Genomic DNA, 17,808 nt, shown 5'->3' on the forward strand with positions numbered 1-17,808 from the left:
TGAGAGAGAGGGGAGGGGGAAAGAGAGAGAGAGAGAGAGAGAGAGAGGGGAGGGGGAAAGAGAGAGAGAGAGGGGAGGGGGAAAGAGAGAGAGAGAGAGAGAGGGGAGGGGGGAAGAGAGAGAGAGAGAGAGAGAGGGCAGGGGGAAAGAGAGAGAGAGAGAGGGCAGGGGGAAAGAGAGAGAGAGAGAGAGGGGAGGGGGAAAGAGAGAGAGGGGAGGGGAGGGGGAAAGAGAGAGAGAGAGAGAGGGGAGGGGAAAGAGAGAGAGAGAGAGAGGGGAGGGGGAAAGAGAGAGAGAGAGAGAGAGAGAGGGGAGGGGGAAAGAGAGAGAGAGAGGGGAGGGGGAGAGAGAGAGAGAGAGAGAGAGAGGGGAGGGGGAAAGAGAGAGAGAGAGAGAGAGAGAGGGGAGGGGGAAAGAGAGAGAGAGAGAGAGGGGAGGGGGAAAGAGAGAGAGAGAGAGAGAGAGGGGAGGGGGAAAGAGAGAGAGAGAGAGAGAGAGAGGGGAGGGGGAAAGAGAGAGAGAGAGAGAGAGAGGGGAGGGGGAAAGAGAGAGAGAGAGAGAGAGAGAGAGAGAGGGGAGGGGGAAAAAGAGAGAGAGAGAGAGGGGAGGAGGAAAGAGAGAGAGAGAGAGAAAGGGGAGGGGGAAAGAGAGAGAGAGAGGAGGGGGAAAGAGAGAGAGAGAGAGAGGGGAGGGGGAAGAGAGAGAGAGAGAGAGAGAGAGAGAGGGGAGGGGGAAAGAGAGAGAGAGAGAGAGGGGAGGGGGAAAGAGAGAGAGAGAGAGAGAGGGGAGGGGGAAAGAGAGAGAGAGAGAGAGAGGGGAGGGGGAAAGAGAGAGAGAGAGAGAGAGGGGAGGGGGAAAGAGAGAGAGAGAGAGAGAGAGGGGAGGGGGAAAGAGAGAGAGAGAGAGAGAGAGGGGAGGGGGAAAGAGAGAGAGAGAGAGAGAGAGGGGAGGGGGAAAGAGAGAGAGAGAGAGAGAGGGGAGGGGGAAAGAGAGAGAGAGAGAGAGGGGAGGGGGAAAGAGAGAGAGAGAGAGAGGGGAGGGGGAAAGAGAGAGAGAGAGAGGGGAGGGGGAAAGAGAGAGAGAGAGGGGAGGGGGAAAGAGAGAGAGAGAGGGGAGGGGGAAAAGAGAGAGAGAGAGGGGAGGGGGAAAGAGAGAGAGAGAGGGGAGGGGGAAAGAGAGAGAGAGAGGGGAGGGGGAAAGAGAGAGAGAGAGGGGAGGGGGGAAGAGAGAGAGAGAGAGAGAGGAGGGGGAAGAGAGAGAGAGAGAAGGGAGGGGGAAGAGAGAGAGAGAGAGGGAGGGGGAAGAGGGAATGGAGAGAGAGAAGGGAGGGAGAGAGAGAGGGGAGGGAGGGAGAGGGAATGGAGAGAGAGAGAAGACATGGGGAGAAAGGAGAAACAAAAGAGAGAGAAGGAGAGACAGACGAATGCTCAGTCTGAGTGCCCTGAACTAAGGAAGTTGAAAATGAATCATCTGGGGTTCTTGCCTATGATTCTAGAAAGCTTTGTTATTTTGAAGAATTGGAATGCGTGGAAGTCTAACAATGTTCTGCTTCATTCATGCTTTTGTGTGAATTTTTGTAATGAATTTGACTGCTGGTTCAGCTCTGGTTAATTTTAATCATTATGGATAGCCCAGAGCTCTAGAATCACACACAGTTCCCTATGCAGCCAGTTTATTGACATTAACTATGCTGACGTAGGAGGGACTGAGTGGAGACCGGCCATTCCCATATAAGAGACGTCAGCAACCATAGCCTACTCGACCATCTTCTAGTTATACCTCAGCTGTGAAGAAGCACTGGTAGAACGGGGAGCAAATTTGCAACTCATCATTTCAGTGGGAAAATGTGAGAGACTTGGGAATTCAGGAGGAAAAGAAATACATTTTATGAAAAATTAAGTAGATTAGTTAAAAAAGAAACCTAATGCACCTACTATAGGCCTGCAAATGAATGCAAAGCTGGTTTGCTGCAACATCTCTTGGGAAACCTTGGACCCAATAGTTTGAGTGTCTCATTGCGATATTTGATACTTACTTCGCATCGCAAGACATAGGGGTGAAGTCCAGCTTGTGCTTGGTTCTGAAGATCATGCTCTTAGTTCGGATTTCCAAGATGGAAGGAGTTTGGAGTGGTGATGCTATAGCAAACAGAGCGAACTGTGCTGGTACCAGGGAGCCATCTTCAGTGATTCTGCTCCGTCCATGAAGAAACTTCAATCTGCCCTGGATATTTAGGACCTGTTCAGACACAATTATACTCAGGCCTTTCAATTATGTGAGCACACTATTCCAGCAGGTGATTGCAATTTTAAATTGCATGTATATATTCTGGTATACACAAAAATTAGTTTTAAAAATTCCAATTCAAACTCCATTAGCCCGATATTCATTACGTCACTTATGGCACAGAAGGAGGCCATTTGGCCCATCGAGTTCATGCTGGCTGTCCACGGAGCTATGCAGTCAGTCCCACTCCCCGGCTCGATCCCTGTCGTCCTGCAAGTCTATTTCTCTCAAATGACCATCCGACTTCCTCTTAAAGTCATTGATCGTCTCCGCTTCCACCACCCTTGTGGGCAGTGAATTCCAGGTCATTACCACCTGCTGTGTAATAAAGTGCTTCCTCATATTCCCCCTGCATCTTTTGCCCAGAACTTTCAATCTGTGCCCCCTTAGTCCATGTACTGTTAGTTAATGGGAACAGTTTTTCCTGGTCTAACTTATCTAAGCCTGACATAATCTTTTACACTGCTATTAAATCCTCCCTCAACTTCCTTTGTTCTAAGGAGAACAAACCCAGCTTTTCCAACCTAACCTTGTAACTAAAATCCCTCATCCCTGGAACCATTCTGGTAAATCGCCTCTGCACCCTCTCAAGGACCCTCACATCCTTCCTAAGGTGTGATGACCAGAACTGGATGCAATACTCCAGTTGGGGTCTGACCAGAGCTTTATTAAAATTCACAGCATGTGCAAAGAGATGGGGGAATAACACGACACATCTCCGCCCATCTTGGTCTCAAACACTGTGCCTACCACAGCCGTGGGTAGCTTAAGAACCTGACCTAACCACCCATGTCCAGACTGGTCTCTGCCTGATGTGTGCACCCATCAGACGGACCGGTGGTAAAATGTCATTGATAATCAGTTTTGTCTGGAGGAGGAATCAGTAGGTTTTTGTGTCAGAAGAGGAAACAGCACACAGCATAGTGTGAAAGATGCACAACGGAAACATTCTCCTGAGATCTAGGGCAGGCATTTCATGAAAAATGACGATAGTGCTATTTAGGTGAGAACAGGTAGACATTTCTCTGGTTGCCTGCTTTTAGTCAAACCCCAAGGGGTCAGGGAGAGTTCCTATTCAGTTTCTGTTCACTCACATGAGTACAGATTTTTATCATCATCAGATATTGAAATATATTCAATTTATTCACTTAAATGGGCCATAATGCCCTTTCAGATAATTCCTAGAAAAACCAATAGCAGTCAATATTATCCACTCCAGGGAGTTCCCAAGATTGCAAGTGGGTCTATCTTCTAAGCTGGGATCTCCATTCCAATAATTTTAACAATGAGAAGTGTTACTTGATGAGTGGGTGTGCATATATTACATTTGAATATATATTTTAACTGTCCCAACACAACTTAATTGATAGGATATTGATATGGCAGGTGTCAGGATTTACATGGAGATTAAAATATAGATTCTATCTCATCCATTCAGTGCTGAGTAACTGAGCTGTGAATGCACGGACTCCTGCATTGCTGCAGGTTCAGTTTTGATTTGTAATTTTAAGGTCGATTGCTCTATATTTCAAGTGTCTAATTCAGACTGAGGTCTGTCAAGTGCACGGAAGTGAATCAAAATTGAATGCCGAAACTTCAGCAGGCTGCCTCAACCCTATTGCGTGGCTGCACAGGAAATAACAAGGAGAGCTGCCCAGGTGGCTGAGTGGGCTGTCCAATGCAGTCATGAACCAGACAGACCAGGTTCAATCTCTCGTCTCTGCACAATTATCTGATTACAGCAAGGGTGGAAGTAGGGATGCTATAGTTGTCCTCAGTACCCCATAGCAGGAAAAGGGTGGGCTGGCAATGGGGGAAATCAATGACGATGCCTGTTCACTATCCATTGACTCCTATTGGAAAGTGTACACTTGTTAGGCAAGCACAAGAGTGGGTTCATCAACTGTGCTGCCCTTCACGTGGCCAAACAGTTGGCTGATGGTCACTGCCAATGAAGAATGGCCAGTCATGTACTGGAGAGCAACCATAGCCTCTGGAACTGTACTCTAGCAAAAGTTGGAGAGAGGGGAAAGAACACATTTACAGAAGACTACGATACTGAGGCCAACCCACACAACATTCAGCACTGCGGCTTATTGTCTTCCCTACATTTCATAGAATTTTCACAATGCAAGTTGAGGACAAGCTTTACTAATAAATTACCAAACCGCTTTTCTTGCTGCTGTTATATTCTCCCTTTGTTCTATCGTGTGTATCCTTGAGCTGCTAAGAACAGCTGAAATCCTTTTAAAAAGCCACACTGTTTTTGAAACGGAGGAGATAAAATCTCCAAGCTGTTAACCAGGCTTCAAGGTTGTTAATATTTCATCAGCTGGTTTGTGAATCCATTTTAAAGTAACTGCAGGAGATGTATAATTCAGTGGCTGTCTTGTTCTGTCAGTTCTGCCTCACTAGTCTTGGTGTTGGCGGAATGAGGCACCTCTGCTTTGGATCCTGCATGGTAATGGACACAGTTAACTTCCAAAGAGTAACTTTCACTTAATACTGCAAGGGTGTCTTATAGAGTAATTGGGTTCTGCCAGTGTCGTCTGACAGTACAAAAATCCAGAACAATCCCATGGAATTATATTCTGCTTAGTCTGTTGATATAAGGGGAGTTTTCTTTTGTGCAGCCAACTCAAGATGTGAAGATAATATTAGAACAGGAGGAATACAGTGTAAGGGAAGTTACTTCTGTCTAACTACAAAAAATGTAATTGTAAAGAGCCAGTGAGTCATGGTTGTTCAACATTTGAGGCCTTTGTCACTTTTGGAGGGAGCTTTACAAGGAGGTGCCGGGAACAGTGTCAACCCTCTGTGTCTTACAATGAGGGCCCCATGACAAGGGGCACTGGTGAAAGTCACACAGCTGAGTATGCTGTAGCACAAATGCTTCCCAGTCGTTTTCTCAGCCCAAGTTTTGCCCTTCCTGTCCTGAGGTACAAATGCTTTAGCTATGTGTGGGAATGCTGACCAAACCACCTTCTACCAAACAACCCCACCAACATTTCCCCATCATTCTCCCTGACCATCACTATTTTATGTAACAAATACAAGGGACTTTGTTATTGGCGAAGAATGGTAAGGGGAGGAGATTGGTAAGGGTAAAACTTCTAAGGAGAAGCAATGGTCATGCAACTTCCAAACAGTAGACTGAACTTGAGGTGCTGCTGGAGGGGATGACAGCATGGAGAAACATCCTTCACCCTGCCCAACGCATGACTTAGATGAGGGGAGCAATGGCATGGTAGCTAAATTTGCAGATGACACAAAGATAGGTCGGAAAATATGTTGTGAAGAGGACATAGGGAGGTTGCAGACCAATATAGATAGGTTGAGTGAGTGGGCAAAAATCTGGCAGATGGAGTATAATGTGGGAAAATGTGAAGTTGTTCACTTTGGCAGGAAGAATAAAAAAGCAGAATATTACTTAAACAGAGAACGACTGCAGAATTCCAGGTGCAGAGGGCTCTAGGGATTCTAGTGCACGAGTCACAAAAAGTTAGTACGCAGGTACAGCAAGTAATAAGCCATACTAGTCTGAAAACGCCCGATCTCGTCTGATCTGGAAAGCTAAGCAGACTCAGGCCTGGTTAGTACTTGGATGGGAGACTGCCTAGGAATACCAGATGCAGTAGGCTGGGCGGCACAGTGGTTAGCACCGCAGCCTCACAGCTCCAGGGACCCGGGTTTGATTCTGGGTACTGCCTGTGTGGAGTTTGCAAGTTCTCCCTGTGTCTGCGTGAGTTTTCGCCGGGTGCTCAGGTTTCCTCCCACTGCCAAAGATTTGCAGGTGATAGGTAAATTGGCCATTATAAATTGCCCCTAGTGTAGGTAGGTAGGGAATATGGGATTAGTGTAGGGTTAGTGTAAATGGGTGGTTGTTGGTCGGCACACCGAAGGGCCTGTTTCAGTGCTGTATCTCTAAATAAAAAAAATAAATAAAGAAGGCTAATGGAATGCTATCCTTTATTACAAGAGGAATTGAAAATAAAAGTAAGAATGTTATGCTTCAGTTATACAGGGCATTGGTGAGACTACATCTCGAATACTGTGTGCAGTTTTGGTCTCCTTATTAAAGGAAGGATGTAAATGTGTTGGAGGCGGTTCAGAGGAGGTTTACTAGATTGATACCTGGAATGAGTGTTTTCACTGGAGTTTAGAAGAGTGAGGGGAGACTTGATTGAAGGTTATAAGATCCTGAACGGTCTTGACAAGGTGGATGTGGAGAGGATGTTTCCTCTTGTGGGTGAGTCCAGAACTAGGGGGCACTGTTTTAAAATTAGGGGTCGTCCTTTTAGGACAGAGATGAGGAGAATTTTTTTCTCTCAGAGGTTTGTGTGACTTAGGAACCCTCTGCCTCAAAAGGTGGTGGAGGCGGGGTCATTGAATAATCTTAAGGCGGAGGAAGATAGATTCTTGTTAGGCAAGGGAATCAAAGGTTATTGGGGTAGATGGAAGCGTGGAATTCAAGACAAGCAGATCAGCCATGATCTTATTGAATGGCGGGGCAGGCTAGAGGGGCCGAATGGCCTACTTGTGCTCTTAATTCGTATGTTCATATGAACTGTGTCGGTTATGGAGAAACTGATGTCTGTTTGGTTGAGTACCTCAGTAGCAACATGAATAGTACATGACTCTTTTACAAATGTCTGTATGCTGCATATTCCAGTTTTAAGCTTTTATGAAGAGTAGACAGTGTATTCATTCATATATGCATCCCTTATATTTTTTGCAATTACATTTACCTCCCTCTCATTCTGTCTCATTTCATATTTAGGCCATTTATAAAGAAGGGCTTTAGGTTGGAAAGGTCGAGTCTGATTCAGGTAGATCTTGAAGGCAAGGGTTAATCCCTCCTTTTAGCCTCTATTAACATTGATCAGAAAATTACCTGGAATCCAGCAGAGTTGTCCAACAGACAGCGAAATCTGCAGACAAAATTTCGCTCCTTAAAAGACCAGTTTTCCAGTGGGAGCTGTTCTGGACTGTCAGTGGGCCAACTTTCTCCTGGGGGACAGAGATGTGATACAGGTTGATAAATAGCTAAGAAAACATTTTAGATATATCTTTGTGCGTGTGCGTACAGACACTGTGGGCGGGATTTACATTCTGGAGTTGGGACCCCGCAGCCGCTTTCATTTCCGGGTCCCGACTCCGCACCACATTGACACGCATTGCTATTTCAATTCAAAATCAACTTAATTGGCCCAGGGTCGCGTTCGCCATCCAATTAGCAGCAGTGGGGCTGGGAAGGAGGTGGGTCATAGGAAGCAGGAAGCAGTGGGCCCAATAAAAGGCAACCATTGCTGTGGTTGCTGTTCGTCTCAATAATGGAAGAAGGAGCTGAGCAGAGGGCAGTGGGTAGGGATGGCCCCCGTGCCAGTGCAGGCACCCCCCTCCCGTTTTTCTGACACCTCATTTGAGGTGCTACTGGAGAGGGTGATAGCACAGAGAAACATCCTTTACCTCACCTGATGCATGAGAAAGCCTACAAGGCTGACCAAGAAGGCATGGCTGGAAGTGGCTCACATGGTCAGCAGCAGAGCAGTGATGAGGTGGAACTGGGCCCAGTGCAGGAAACGTTTCAATGACCTGCTTGGGTGTGGCAAGGCAAGTCCAAAGATAGACTCAGATGGCATGCCTCCTGGTCAGCAGTCACCAGAATGCAAAAGGGAGGGGCACCCTGAGGGCACATAGAATTCTCCTGACCATCAGCCTCAAGAAAACGAACATCATGGGGCAGGATGTCAGAAATGCTCCATCCATCAATATTGGCGACCACGCTCTGGAAGTGGTTCAAGAGTTCACCTACCTAGGCTCAACTATCACCAGTAACCTGTCTCTAGATGCAGAAATCAACAAGCGCATGGGTAAGGCTTCCACTGCTATGTCCAGACTGGCCAAGAGAGTGTGGGAAAATGGCGCACTGACACGGAACACAAAAGTCCGAGTGTATCAGGCCTGTGTCCTCAGTACCTTGCTCTACGGCAGCGAGGCCTGGACAACGTATGCCAGCCAAGAGCGACGTCTCAATTCATTCCATCTTCGCTGCCTTCGGAGAATACTTGGCATCAGGTGGCAGGACTATATCTCCAACACAGAAGTCCTTGAAGCGGCCAACATCCCCAGCTTATACACACTACTGAGTCAGCGGCGCTTGAGATGGCTTGGCCATGTGAGCCGCATGGAAGATGGCAGGATCCCCAAAGACACATTGTACAGTGAGCTCGCCACTGGTATCAGACCCACCGGCCGTCCATGTCTCCGTTATAAAGACGTCTGCAAACGCGACATGAAATCGTGTGACATTGATCACAAGTCGTGGGAGTCAGTTGCCAGCATTCGCCAGAGCTGGCGGGCAGTCATAAAGACAGGGCTAAATTGTGGCGAGTCGAAGAGACTTAGTAGTTGGCAGGAAAAAAGACAGAGGCGCAAGGGGAGAGCCAACTGTGCAACAGCCCCAACAAACAAATTTCTCTGCAGCACCTGTGGAAGAGCCTGTCACTCCAGAATTGGCCTTTATAGCCACTCCAGGCGCTGCTTCACAAACCACTGACCACCTCCAGGCGCGTATCCATTGTCTCTCGAGATAAGGAGGCCCAAAAGAAAAGAAAGAAGAAGAGATGTGGGCACCGCAGCATTGATGACCTATAAGCATAGTTCATAACCCGAGTGCTTTTGGACAGCAGGCTACAGTGACGACTGCTACATCTTACGCGAATGAAAAGCTGCAAGTGGTGAGGGAGAGAGGAACTGCCCGAACTGCAACTTTGTTCACCTCGCAGACCAAACGGGAGAACGACGCCAGGAGAGTGAGACGGCATGTTTGGATAGCGGTGTGCCCCAGCTCGCATCATTAATGCATTTTGAGGAGCTGGCCCTTGAACTGGCCAGAGTGGCAAGCCACAGGGACACTACACATGGAGAAACAGGAGTCCAACATAGATAGGGTGAAGAGATCTCAACATCTCGAGTTTCAGGGGATGCTTGGAAATCTCCCCGTGCAATGAGGTTTCAATGAATAAGCTGTCATCTGATGATTTTAAGCAGCATCTGTTGATTGTGGAGGGCTCTGGAGGGCCATGTTATGGACAGCGCAGCAGACTACAAGACCCCTGAGGGAGCGTACTGGAGGGTGCAACCTGACTGGTCAAAGCACATGAACCTCATCTTCATGAGGCTTATGGCCTGCTCAGTGATGACCCCAGTGCTCAGGTGGCATCAGTTGTAGGGTATTTCAGCCTCCACAGCAGCATTGTGCACCCATGTCATTAGCCGACTCTTCAAGGGATAAGCCTTATTCGGTAACAGCCATCCACCGATTTCCAATGGCTCCATGAAGAGCTGCAGCACTTGCAATTGCCGGAGGAGGAAGGCGTCTCGGCTGAGGGTATCGCCTCCATTGCCTTCCTGTCCTTTGTTCACCACTGCTGCGCCCCTGATTCTCAGGGGTCTGCCTCTGCTCCTGCAAACGCTGCTCCGCATCGCGAGTCGATCCTATCGCAGAACAGCTTAATCTCATTTCCTGTTATGTCCTTCCTTCCTTTCAATTAGAATGTGGAGGGGGAGAGCAATAAAATTGCCTGGTGTTGCAATCACACTGCGATATATTTGTAACAAATGTGCTGGCATAAAATACCGTTGTCGCAATTTTAATCCATACTTATTATATAAGTAAATACAGCAGCTGTTTTGCACACAGCAAGATCCCAGAAGCAGTAATGAGACTAATGCCTAACACATTAGAGAGAGAGAGAGAGAGAGTTGGCAGACCGTCCAAACCTCTGACTGGCACCCGAAGCCATCTGCACTCAAACACAGGCAGGGATGGATGCTCCTCTCAATTTTCTTGCCTTCCCCATGGAGAGGCACCTGACTTTCCTCGGCATCTCCTCTTGAAAGTGTAACTGAGGTGAGGACTTCACATGCGGGAAATCACTGGCACAAACCCGATTCGACCATCCTGTGGTGCCTCTCAAGTCACTGTTATCGACATCCTAATACAGGAGTGACGACGTCAATTTTTGTAGCAACATTCTAACTGCCCCTTCCACGCGTCTTAAGTTTAAGCAGTGGCATTCCCATTGGAGTTAGATTGGTCGGAATTTAATGCCCCGGGAAGCGGGGGGAGGTGTAAAATCTAGTAGGATGCGGGGGTGGGGGTGTCATGCCTATCGCCTACCCACCACCGCTGCTATCTTACCAGTGGCGAGGAAGGTTGCAGATGGCCCGCCTGCCCTTAGGCCAATTGAGGCCCTCGGTGGGTGGGGGAGTAGTGCGGAGGTCACAACTACAGGCACTTAAGTGCCTGAGCCACACAAATAGCAGCGTGGCTTCCAGACCCAGCGGAGGCTGGCTCGCCCCTGGCTTTCTAGCCAGTGAGTGGGGGCCACTACCTCCATGTAAAAGTCTGGCCATTGTGTAGAAACTCTTGAGGCTTTAGACTGTTATCATCTCCTTTGTCTATAGAATCAATGAATACATCAAAAAGATGTATTCTTTTCATTCACCTGGCATTTAAAAAAAAAATCTTTTCATTCAAATCTTGTGAATCTTCATTTTTAGCAGCAGGAACAGCTTTTGAGTACTAAGTTGTATCAAATAATTGTCCCGGTCATTTTGCCACATATAACCAATCCCATAATCTCATCCACCTCTCTCATACCACCCCCATTCCATTCCTTCCCTCCCATTAATCCCACCCCATCCTTCACTATCCAGTCAGGGTAACTTTGTTATTGGGCTCCCCCTCACCTTCTGCTGTTTTTTTCTCCAGCGACCCCACCCCCCCCCCTCCCACCCCGTCGCCACCAACTGTTGGTGCACTCCAGTCCTCTGCGTGCCCCACATGCCTTCACACGCACCAGGCACTGCCTACAAAATACACCCACCAACAGATGCATTCCTTAAACTGACCAATCAAAACAGTCCGGACAGACAAAAACTGAGTATTATTATTATAGATTACTAGATTTTTAAAATAATTAATTCAAGAGTTTGTCCATGACACTTCTGCTTCTACCTGAACCTCATTTGGTATGTCTCAATCTTAATTTCGTTCTGTAAAACTTTTTAAAAGTGATTTGATTATTCAATTTCCTGGTTGGCTGTCTATGAGAATTCTTTAACATGATTGGTTGCTTGGACAGCTTGATAGTGTGACTGCAGCTCCACACTGGGAATCCCCATTATAAACACTGCAATCCACTGCACAGTAAGAGAGTCCAAGTTCTTGCGACAGAGATCGCTAGATTCTCAGTGCAGCTTTCTTCTTGGCTCACCTGACATCAGCTGCACTTGTCAACAGAAAGAAGCCTGCCTTTGATGGTGATTTTGCAGCGGAGACCCACTTTCGGTGGGGCTTGTGAGCTGCCAGAGTCGTTATTTAGAAGAAAAAGTGCAGAGCCGAATTCCCCCATACAGAGGAAATCAATTGCAGGTCTTAGCAGGGGCTTCACCAGGTAAAACAAACAGTGGAGAATTGCAGCTTTCCATTTCAGCACCACTCCACAGGGCTCCCTTAATAAACATGAAAGTACTTCATGTGTGACAGACCCAAGTTGACATCTGGTCCAAGAGAAACAAACATCTCTAATGGTTACCTTACCCTGACTGTGCGACTCCAGAGCAACATTATTGTTCTTACCCTGTCCCAAGGGGTCACTTTGGGGTACTGACGTTGGATTCCATGCCCAGTGGAGCTGGCGATGAAACTCGTGACGATCCTCCGTGTGTATAAACTCAAACACGGGTTGGTGCAGGACATCAGACTGAAATGGAGGAGGAAAACTCATTATTTACAAAGGGAACACAGTGTGGCAAATGACACACTACTGTTCAAGAAAAAGGAAATCAACCAGGAAATTGCTGGCCAATTAGTTTTACCTTAGGTAAAGGAAAAAGAATGGCCTTACATTTACATGGCGCCTTTCATGTCCTTAGGATGTCCCAAAGCGCTTCACAAACAATGAATTACTTTTGAGACGTAGTCACTGTTTTTACACAGGGAACACGGTAGTCAAGGTTCCACAAATAGCAATTAGATAAATGACTAGTTGATCTGTTTAGTGGTGCTCGTCAAGAAATAAATGCTAGCCAGTACACCAGGAGAACTCCCCTGCTCTTTGAATAATGCTACATTGATCTCACAACCTTCTAACTCAAGACACTAGACTGCTACAAACTCAGCCAAACTGACACTTTATAGTGGATAAATATCGAGAGTCCATAATTTGGGAATTTTTCCTTTCCATTTTCATTAAGTAGCAGATGGGATATTTTATTTATTTCCCTCGATTTAAATTGCTGCATCAATATTAATCATATTTCCTTCCAATTGGATAATCTTATTACGTGCTAACTGACCATGCTTAGTTGCACCTTAGCCAACAGAAGCACTTGTCTGTAAACCTGTTAACGGAAGTTGCAGACACAAATGTAGTTTGTTGCTGACATAATTGTGTTAATTCTGTCAAGCTCCACTCTCATGTGATACATATTACGTACTGACATTATTAGTTGTAGCATTTGAATATAATATTAAGTTCATCTGAAAACCTGACTCCAAAAGAAGCTAAAAGAAGGGGGAGGTTTCAGTTTGGTATTATCTTCCACATTCTGATATTGGGTAAATTGAAGCACTTGTGTGTGACTTTTGTTGTACACGTTACAATTCAGAATGATACACCAATAGTGGGAGGGTTACAGGATGATGGAAACTGACAAAATTTGACAGCTGGACTTTTTTTCCAATAAGTATCAATACCCAAAGACGTTCATTTGAGTGGTAATTATGAAGTTTTCATGTGAGATTAATGTTCTATTTTGTACTTTATAGAATTTTAATGAACTTTTGGACTTTGCATTTCTACTTAGTTGTAAGTGAATGTTAATTGCTTTAGCAAGTAAAATCTGAGCTGAATTCAATATCTGAAATTTTGAAATGAGACTGGTAATGTAGTACAAAACAATGTGAAATTCAGTGAACGCTATTGCAAGTGGAGTAATTATTGATCCTTGGGTTATGCAACTCTGCAAAGGCAGATTACAGGAAAAAGTAGTTTCTGGATCATGGGGAATAAGGTCCACTTACAGGAACTGCTGCGAAGAGAGAACATGGTTTTATGTTAAAATTCTGGGCATAGAATATGAGAAGTTTTGCTTTGTATCTGGGCAATACTGTACCTGACCTGGGAGTGTTTTATGCTGTCAATGACGGACAGAAGTGGAAAAGTTCTCCAACACTGACATCCCTCACCTTGATATGCACAAATGTTAATAACACAAACACCCCACACAATAAACACACTATAGCTCATCAGTTGGTCAGTGAAAATCACTGAATGCAGGTTGCATATCAAGGATGACTGGAAGGGGCAGTTTGTCAGATATGCTAGCAAGGGATAACTGACTACAATCTGCAGATGGTGCCTGGAGATTGAAGCCTATCAGAGCTGCTGGGAAGGTATACTAACTGCATGTCTGTCATGGTCCTCAGACAAAAGAGCTTCTCCATTGTGCTGGCTCAGATCTGGCTATACACTGTGAACAAGCCTGGAGATGGTAGCTTTTAAGATTTAGCTGCTAAGGTAGAGGCAGGAGTCTTCCAAATTCTTTGGATACACTCAGTAGCCTCAGGTTATGGATATTCTCATCTTAAGGGTAGCCTCTCACATTTTGCTGATAAAAGTCATTCATTCAAGCAGGAGATACGTTCCCCGAGAAAGCTCATTTATTGTTAATGAACTTTGCAGTTTCTATGGTGGAGTCTTCATTAAGTAATAAGCTCAATAAACTGACCTGATGGAAGCCCAGATAATCCTGAATTGTTCGAGATGTGTAAAAGAAGTCGCCTTCAGCAGTTATAACCACCACAAACCCGTCCAGTGCCTGCGTATACCAGAAAGGCCAAATTACACTGTGCCGATGGTATCACATTTTTAACATATATAAAAACTCTACCTAAATATGGCTTCTGCCTTGGGGCAGTAGGTGCTGGACTATGCAGCGAGGTACTAAGTCGTGCAAACTACAAAGGTCCCAAATTTGATCCCTTATTTGTGTTGATTGTTAGGTGATCTCAGCTAAGGCGGTGATGAGGGCATTACAATTGACATGAAAGGTCCCCACATTTGGAAGGGGGAAGTTAAAAATAACACCCAGAGTTATCCATATCCAAGCATGAACCAGTGCCATCAACAAACAAGGAGAGGAAAATTGGGGGCAGGGATGGGAAACAGGGACAAAAGCCTTTGCTACTATTGGTTCAACAGGTGAAAAACCATCGAACCATAGAAAAATTACGGTGCAGCAGGAGGTCATTCAGCCCATCGTGTCTGCGCTGGCCGAAAAATCTAGCTGCCCAATCTAATCCCACCTTCCAGCACCTGGTCCATAGCCTTGCAGGTTACAGCACCTCAGGTACATGTCCAGGTACCTTTTAAAAGAATTGAGGGTTTCTGCCTCCACCACCGTTCCTGGCAGTGAATTCCAGACACCCACCACCCTCTGGGTGAAAACGTTTTCCCTCATGTCCCCTCTAATCCTTCTACCAATCATCTTAAATCTGTGCCCCCTACTAATTGACCTCTCCGCTAGGGGAAACAGGTCCTTCCTGTCTACTCTATCTAGGCCCCTCAATTTTGTTCTAAGGAAAACAACCCTAGCCGATCCAATCTTTCCTCATAGCTGCAACTTTCAAGCTCTGGCAACATACTTGTAAATCTCCTCTGTACTCTCTCCAGACCAATTATGTCCTTCCTGTAATGTGGTGACCAGAACTGTATGTAATACTCTGGCTGTGACCTAACCAGCATTTTATACATTTCAATTCCAGTCTCAGCACTTAATATACAAGACTCCTAGCCACATTGGACAAATCTAAATGAGCAAATTATTAGTTTACACTGGATCCTGCTGGTCAATATTAATTTTCCAATTGGATGTGTGTGGCACAGCATCCACCCGGCACGTTGCTGTTCCAATGCCCTGCATCACTGTGCCACCCACATACAAGCGGAAAACTGGCAACACAACTGGGAACATAAACGTTAAGTGAGACAATTATTTGCAGCTAGTCGGCTCATTTCGATTTATCTTGTGCGAATTGAAACCATGTATATTAAGTGTTGAGACCAGCATTGGGGTGTTTTTCATCTGTAATGCCAATAGTAAAAGAGCCATTTGTTCCCCCCATTTTGCTCTCCATGTCTGTTTCTGGCATAAGAACAGCAATGTGCAGGGTGGACACTCCCATTCCATTGAGTTCCCACTCTTGATCAGGTTTCTGCAGGCAGACACCAATCCAAGGCCCTAAAAGTATCCATAATTCTCTATGTGTTATGACTTTTATATAGTTTGGTCTCCTGGAGAACAAGCCTATGTAGCCAGTGGGGAGTTGGGGGAATGACTCCCCCCATCCCCCATCACATTGGGGACAGCCAATTTAATAGGTCAGGACTCAGCCAAAACTGGCTTCAGACCTCATTACAGCTTTGGTCCAAACATGGACAAAAGAGCTGAATTCCAGAGGTGAGGTCAGAGTGACTGCCCTTGACATCAATGCAGCATTTGACCAAGTTTGGCATCAAGGAGCCCTAGCAAAACTGGAGTCAATGGGAATTGGGGGAAAACTCTCCGCTGGTTGGAATCATACCTAGCACAAAGGAAGATGGTTGTGGTTGTTAGAGGTCAATCATCTGAGCTCCAGGACATCACTGCAGGAGTTCTTCAGGGTAGTGTCCTAGACTCAACCATCCTCAGCTGCTTCATCAATGACCTTCGTTCCATCATAAGGTCAGAAATGGGGATTTTCACTGATGATTGCACAATATTCAGTACCATTCGTGATTCCTCAGATACTAAAGCAGTCCGTGCCCACATGCAGCAAGACCTGGACCACATTCAGGCTTGGGCTGATAAGTGGCAAGTAACATTCGTGCCACACAAGTACCAGGCAATGACTGTTCTACTACAGAAAGCTTGTTGTTGAAGGATGATGCTGGAGCCAATCTTTACTCAGTCTTACACTTATTTTACAGAGTAAAAGGATTACAAACATGTAGCTCCTCACTCAAACCCTCCACCAGTCTCAGTAAGTTTCTCCCTATATGTATTCAAGACAGACTCCAATTAACACCCTCCACCTGCATATAATTAAACAATTGATATACAATTAACAATGACCATCTCCAACAAGAGAGAATCTAACCATCTCCCCTTGACATTCAATGGCATTACGATTGCTGAATCCCCTACCATCAACATCCTGGGGGTTACCATTGACCAGAAACCTAACTGGACTAGCCATATGAATACTGTGGCTACAAAAGCAGGTCAGAAGCTAGCAATCTTGCGGCGAGTAACTCACCTCCTGACTCCCCAAAGCCTGTCCACCATCTACAAGGCACAAGTCAAGAGTGTGATGGAATACTCTCCACTTACCTAGATGGGTGCAGCTCCAACAACACTCAAGAAGCTCGACACCAACCAGGACGAAGCAGCCCACTTGATTGGCACCCCATCCACCACCTTCAACATGCACTCCCTCTCCCAACGATGCACAGTGGCAGCAGTGTGTACCATATACAAGATGCACTGCAGCAACTTGCCAAACCTCCCTCGACAGCATCTTCCAAACCCGCAACGTCCACCACCTAGAAGGGCAAGGTCAGCAGACATATGGGAACACCACCACCTGCAAGTTCCCCTCAAAGTCACACACCATCCGAACTTGGAACTATATCACCGTTCCTTCACTGTCGCTGGGTCAAAGTCCTGGAACTGCCTTCCTAACAACACTGTGGGTGTACCTACCCCACATGGACTACAGCGGTTTCAGAAGGCGGCTCACCACCACCTTCTCAAGGGTAATTAGGATTGGGCAATAAATGCTGGCCTGGCCAGTGACCTTCTCTTCCCATAAAATAAAGAAAACTTTGACTTTTAAATTCCCGATCGCTTTTCCATTTTGAGTCTGATGCAAATGGCAGTACGGCATTGGAGCATGTCATTGAGGCAGTTCTATGCCAAGTTGGCCAAATCTGGACTTTGACCCCCCCCACTCACCCCGCCAACTAATCCTTTAACTTTAGCTCTGTCCCTGTATGTATGACAAGTTAACTCACAAAATATATCAAGAATACTCAATGGGGAGCTTTTACTGGCCTTTCTTGAAAAAAAACTAATTTCTTTACCTGCAAAATCAGTTCCATCTCGGACAAGTGCACCTCACTAAGAGCTTGTTGCCCATTATTGCCTTTACTCTCAGGAGGACATTTACGGTTCTTCATAGCAACTGCAACAGAAACAGGACAGTTAGTGACAATTGATGAATAGACGTTTTATTTATATATAAGATAGTTAGGAGAGAGACTTTAGAAAATCACTTCCAGAGCCACTTAACTACAATGTAACAGCATTGTGACAGTTAACATAGCAAAACCAAATGAGAAATTTTGACACTGCAAATTACAGAGGTAAATGTCGATTCAAAATCATTACCACAAATTATGACAATAG

General features: G+C 45.9%; 1 protein-coding gene and 1 pseudogene across 1 annotated transcript in view; one reads left to right on the forward strand and one right to left on the reverse strand.

The window, feature by feature from the left end:
- Positions 1–17,808, reverse strand: part of LOC137358663 (aryl hydrocarbon receptor-like) — a 43,605-nt gene that overhangs the window by 18,069 nt on the left and 7,728 nt on the right. The window contains exons 3-7 of the mRNA XM_068024809.1: positions 17,484–17,584; positions 14,089–14,178; positions 11,936–12,059; positions 7,181–7,296; positions 2,036–2,238 (exon numbers count right to left, since the gene is read on the reverse strand). Coding sequence (XP_067880910.1) covers positions 2,036–2,238; positions 7,181–7,296; positions 11,936–12,059; positions 14,089–14,178; positions 17,484–17,584 — 634 coding nt within the window. The remainder of the gene's footprint in view (positions 1–2,035; positions 2,239–7,180; positions 7,297–11,935; positions 12,060–14,088; positions 14,179–17,483; positions 17,585–17,808) is intronic.
- LOC137358746 (5S ribosomal RNA) lies at positions 5,809–5,927 on the forward strand (annotated as a pseudogene).

The sequence above is a fragment of the Heterodontus francisci genome, chromosome X (assembly GCF_036365525.1).
Source record: "Heterodontus francisci isolate sHetFra1 chromosome X, sHetFra1.hap1, whole genome shotgun sequence".
NCBI classification, from domain to species: Eukaryota; Metazoa; Chordata; class Chondrichthyes; order Heterodontiformes; family Heterodontidae; genus Heterodontus; species Heterodontus francisci.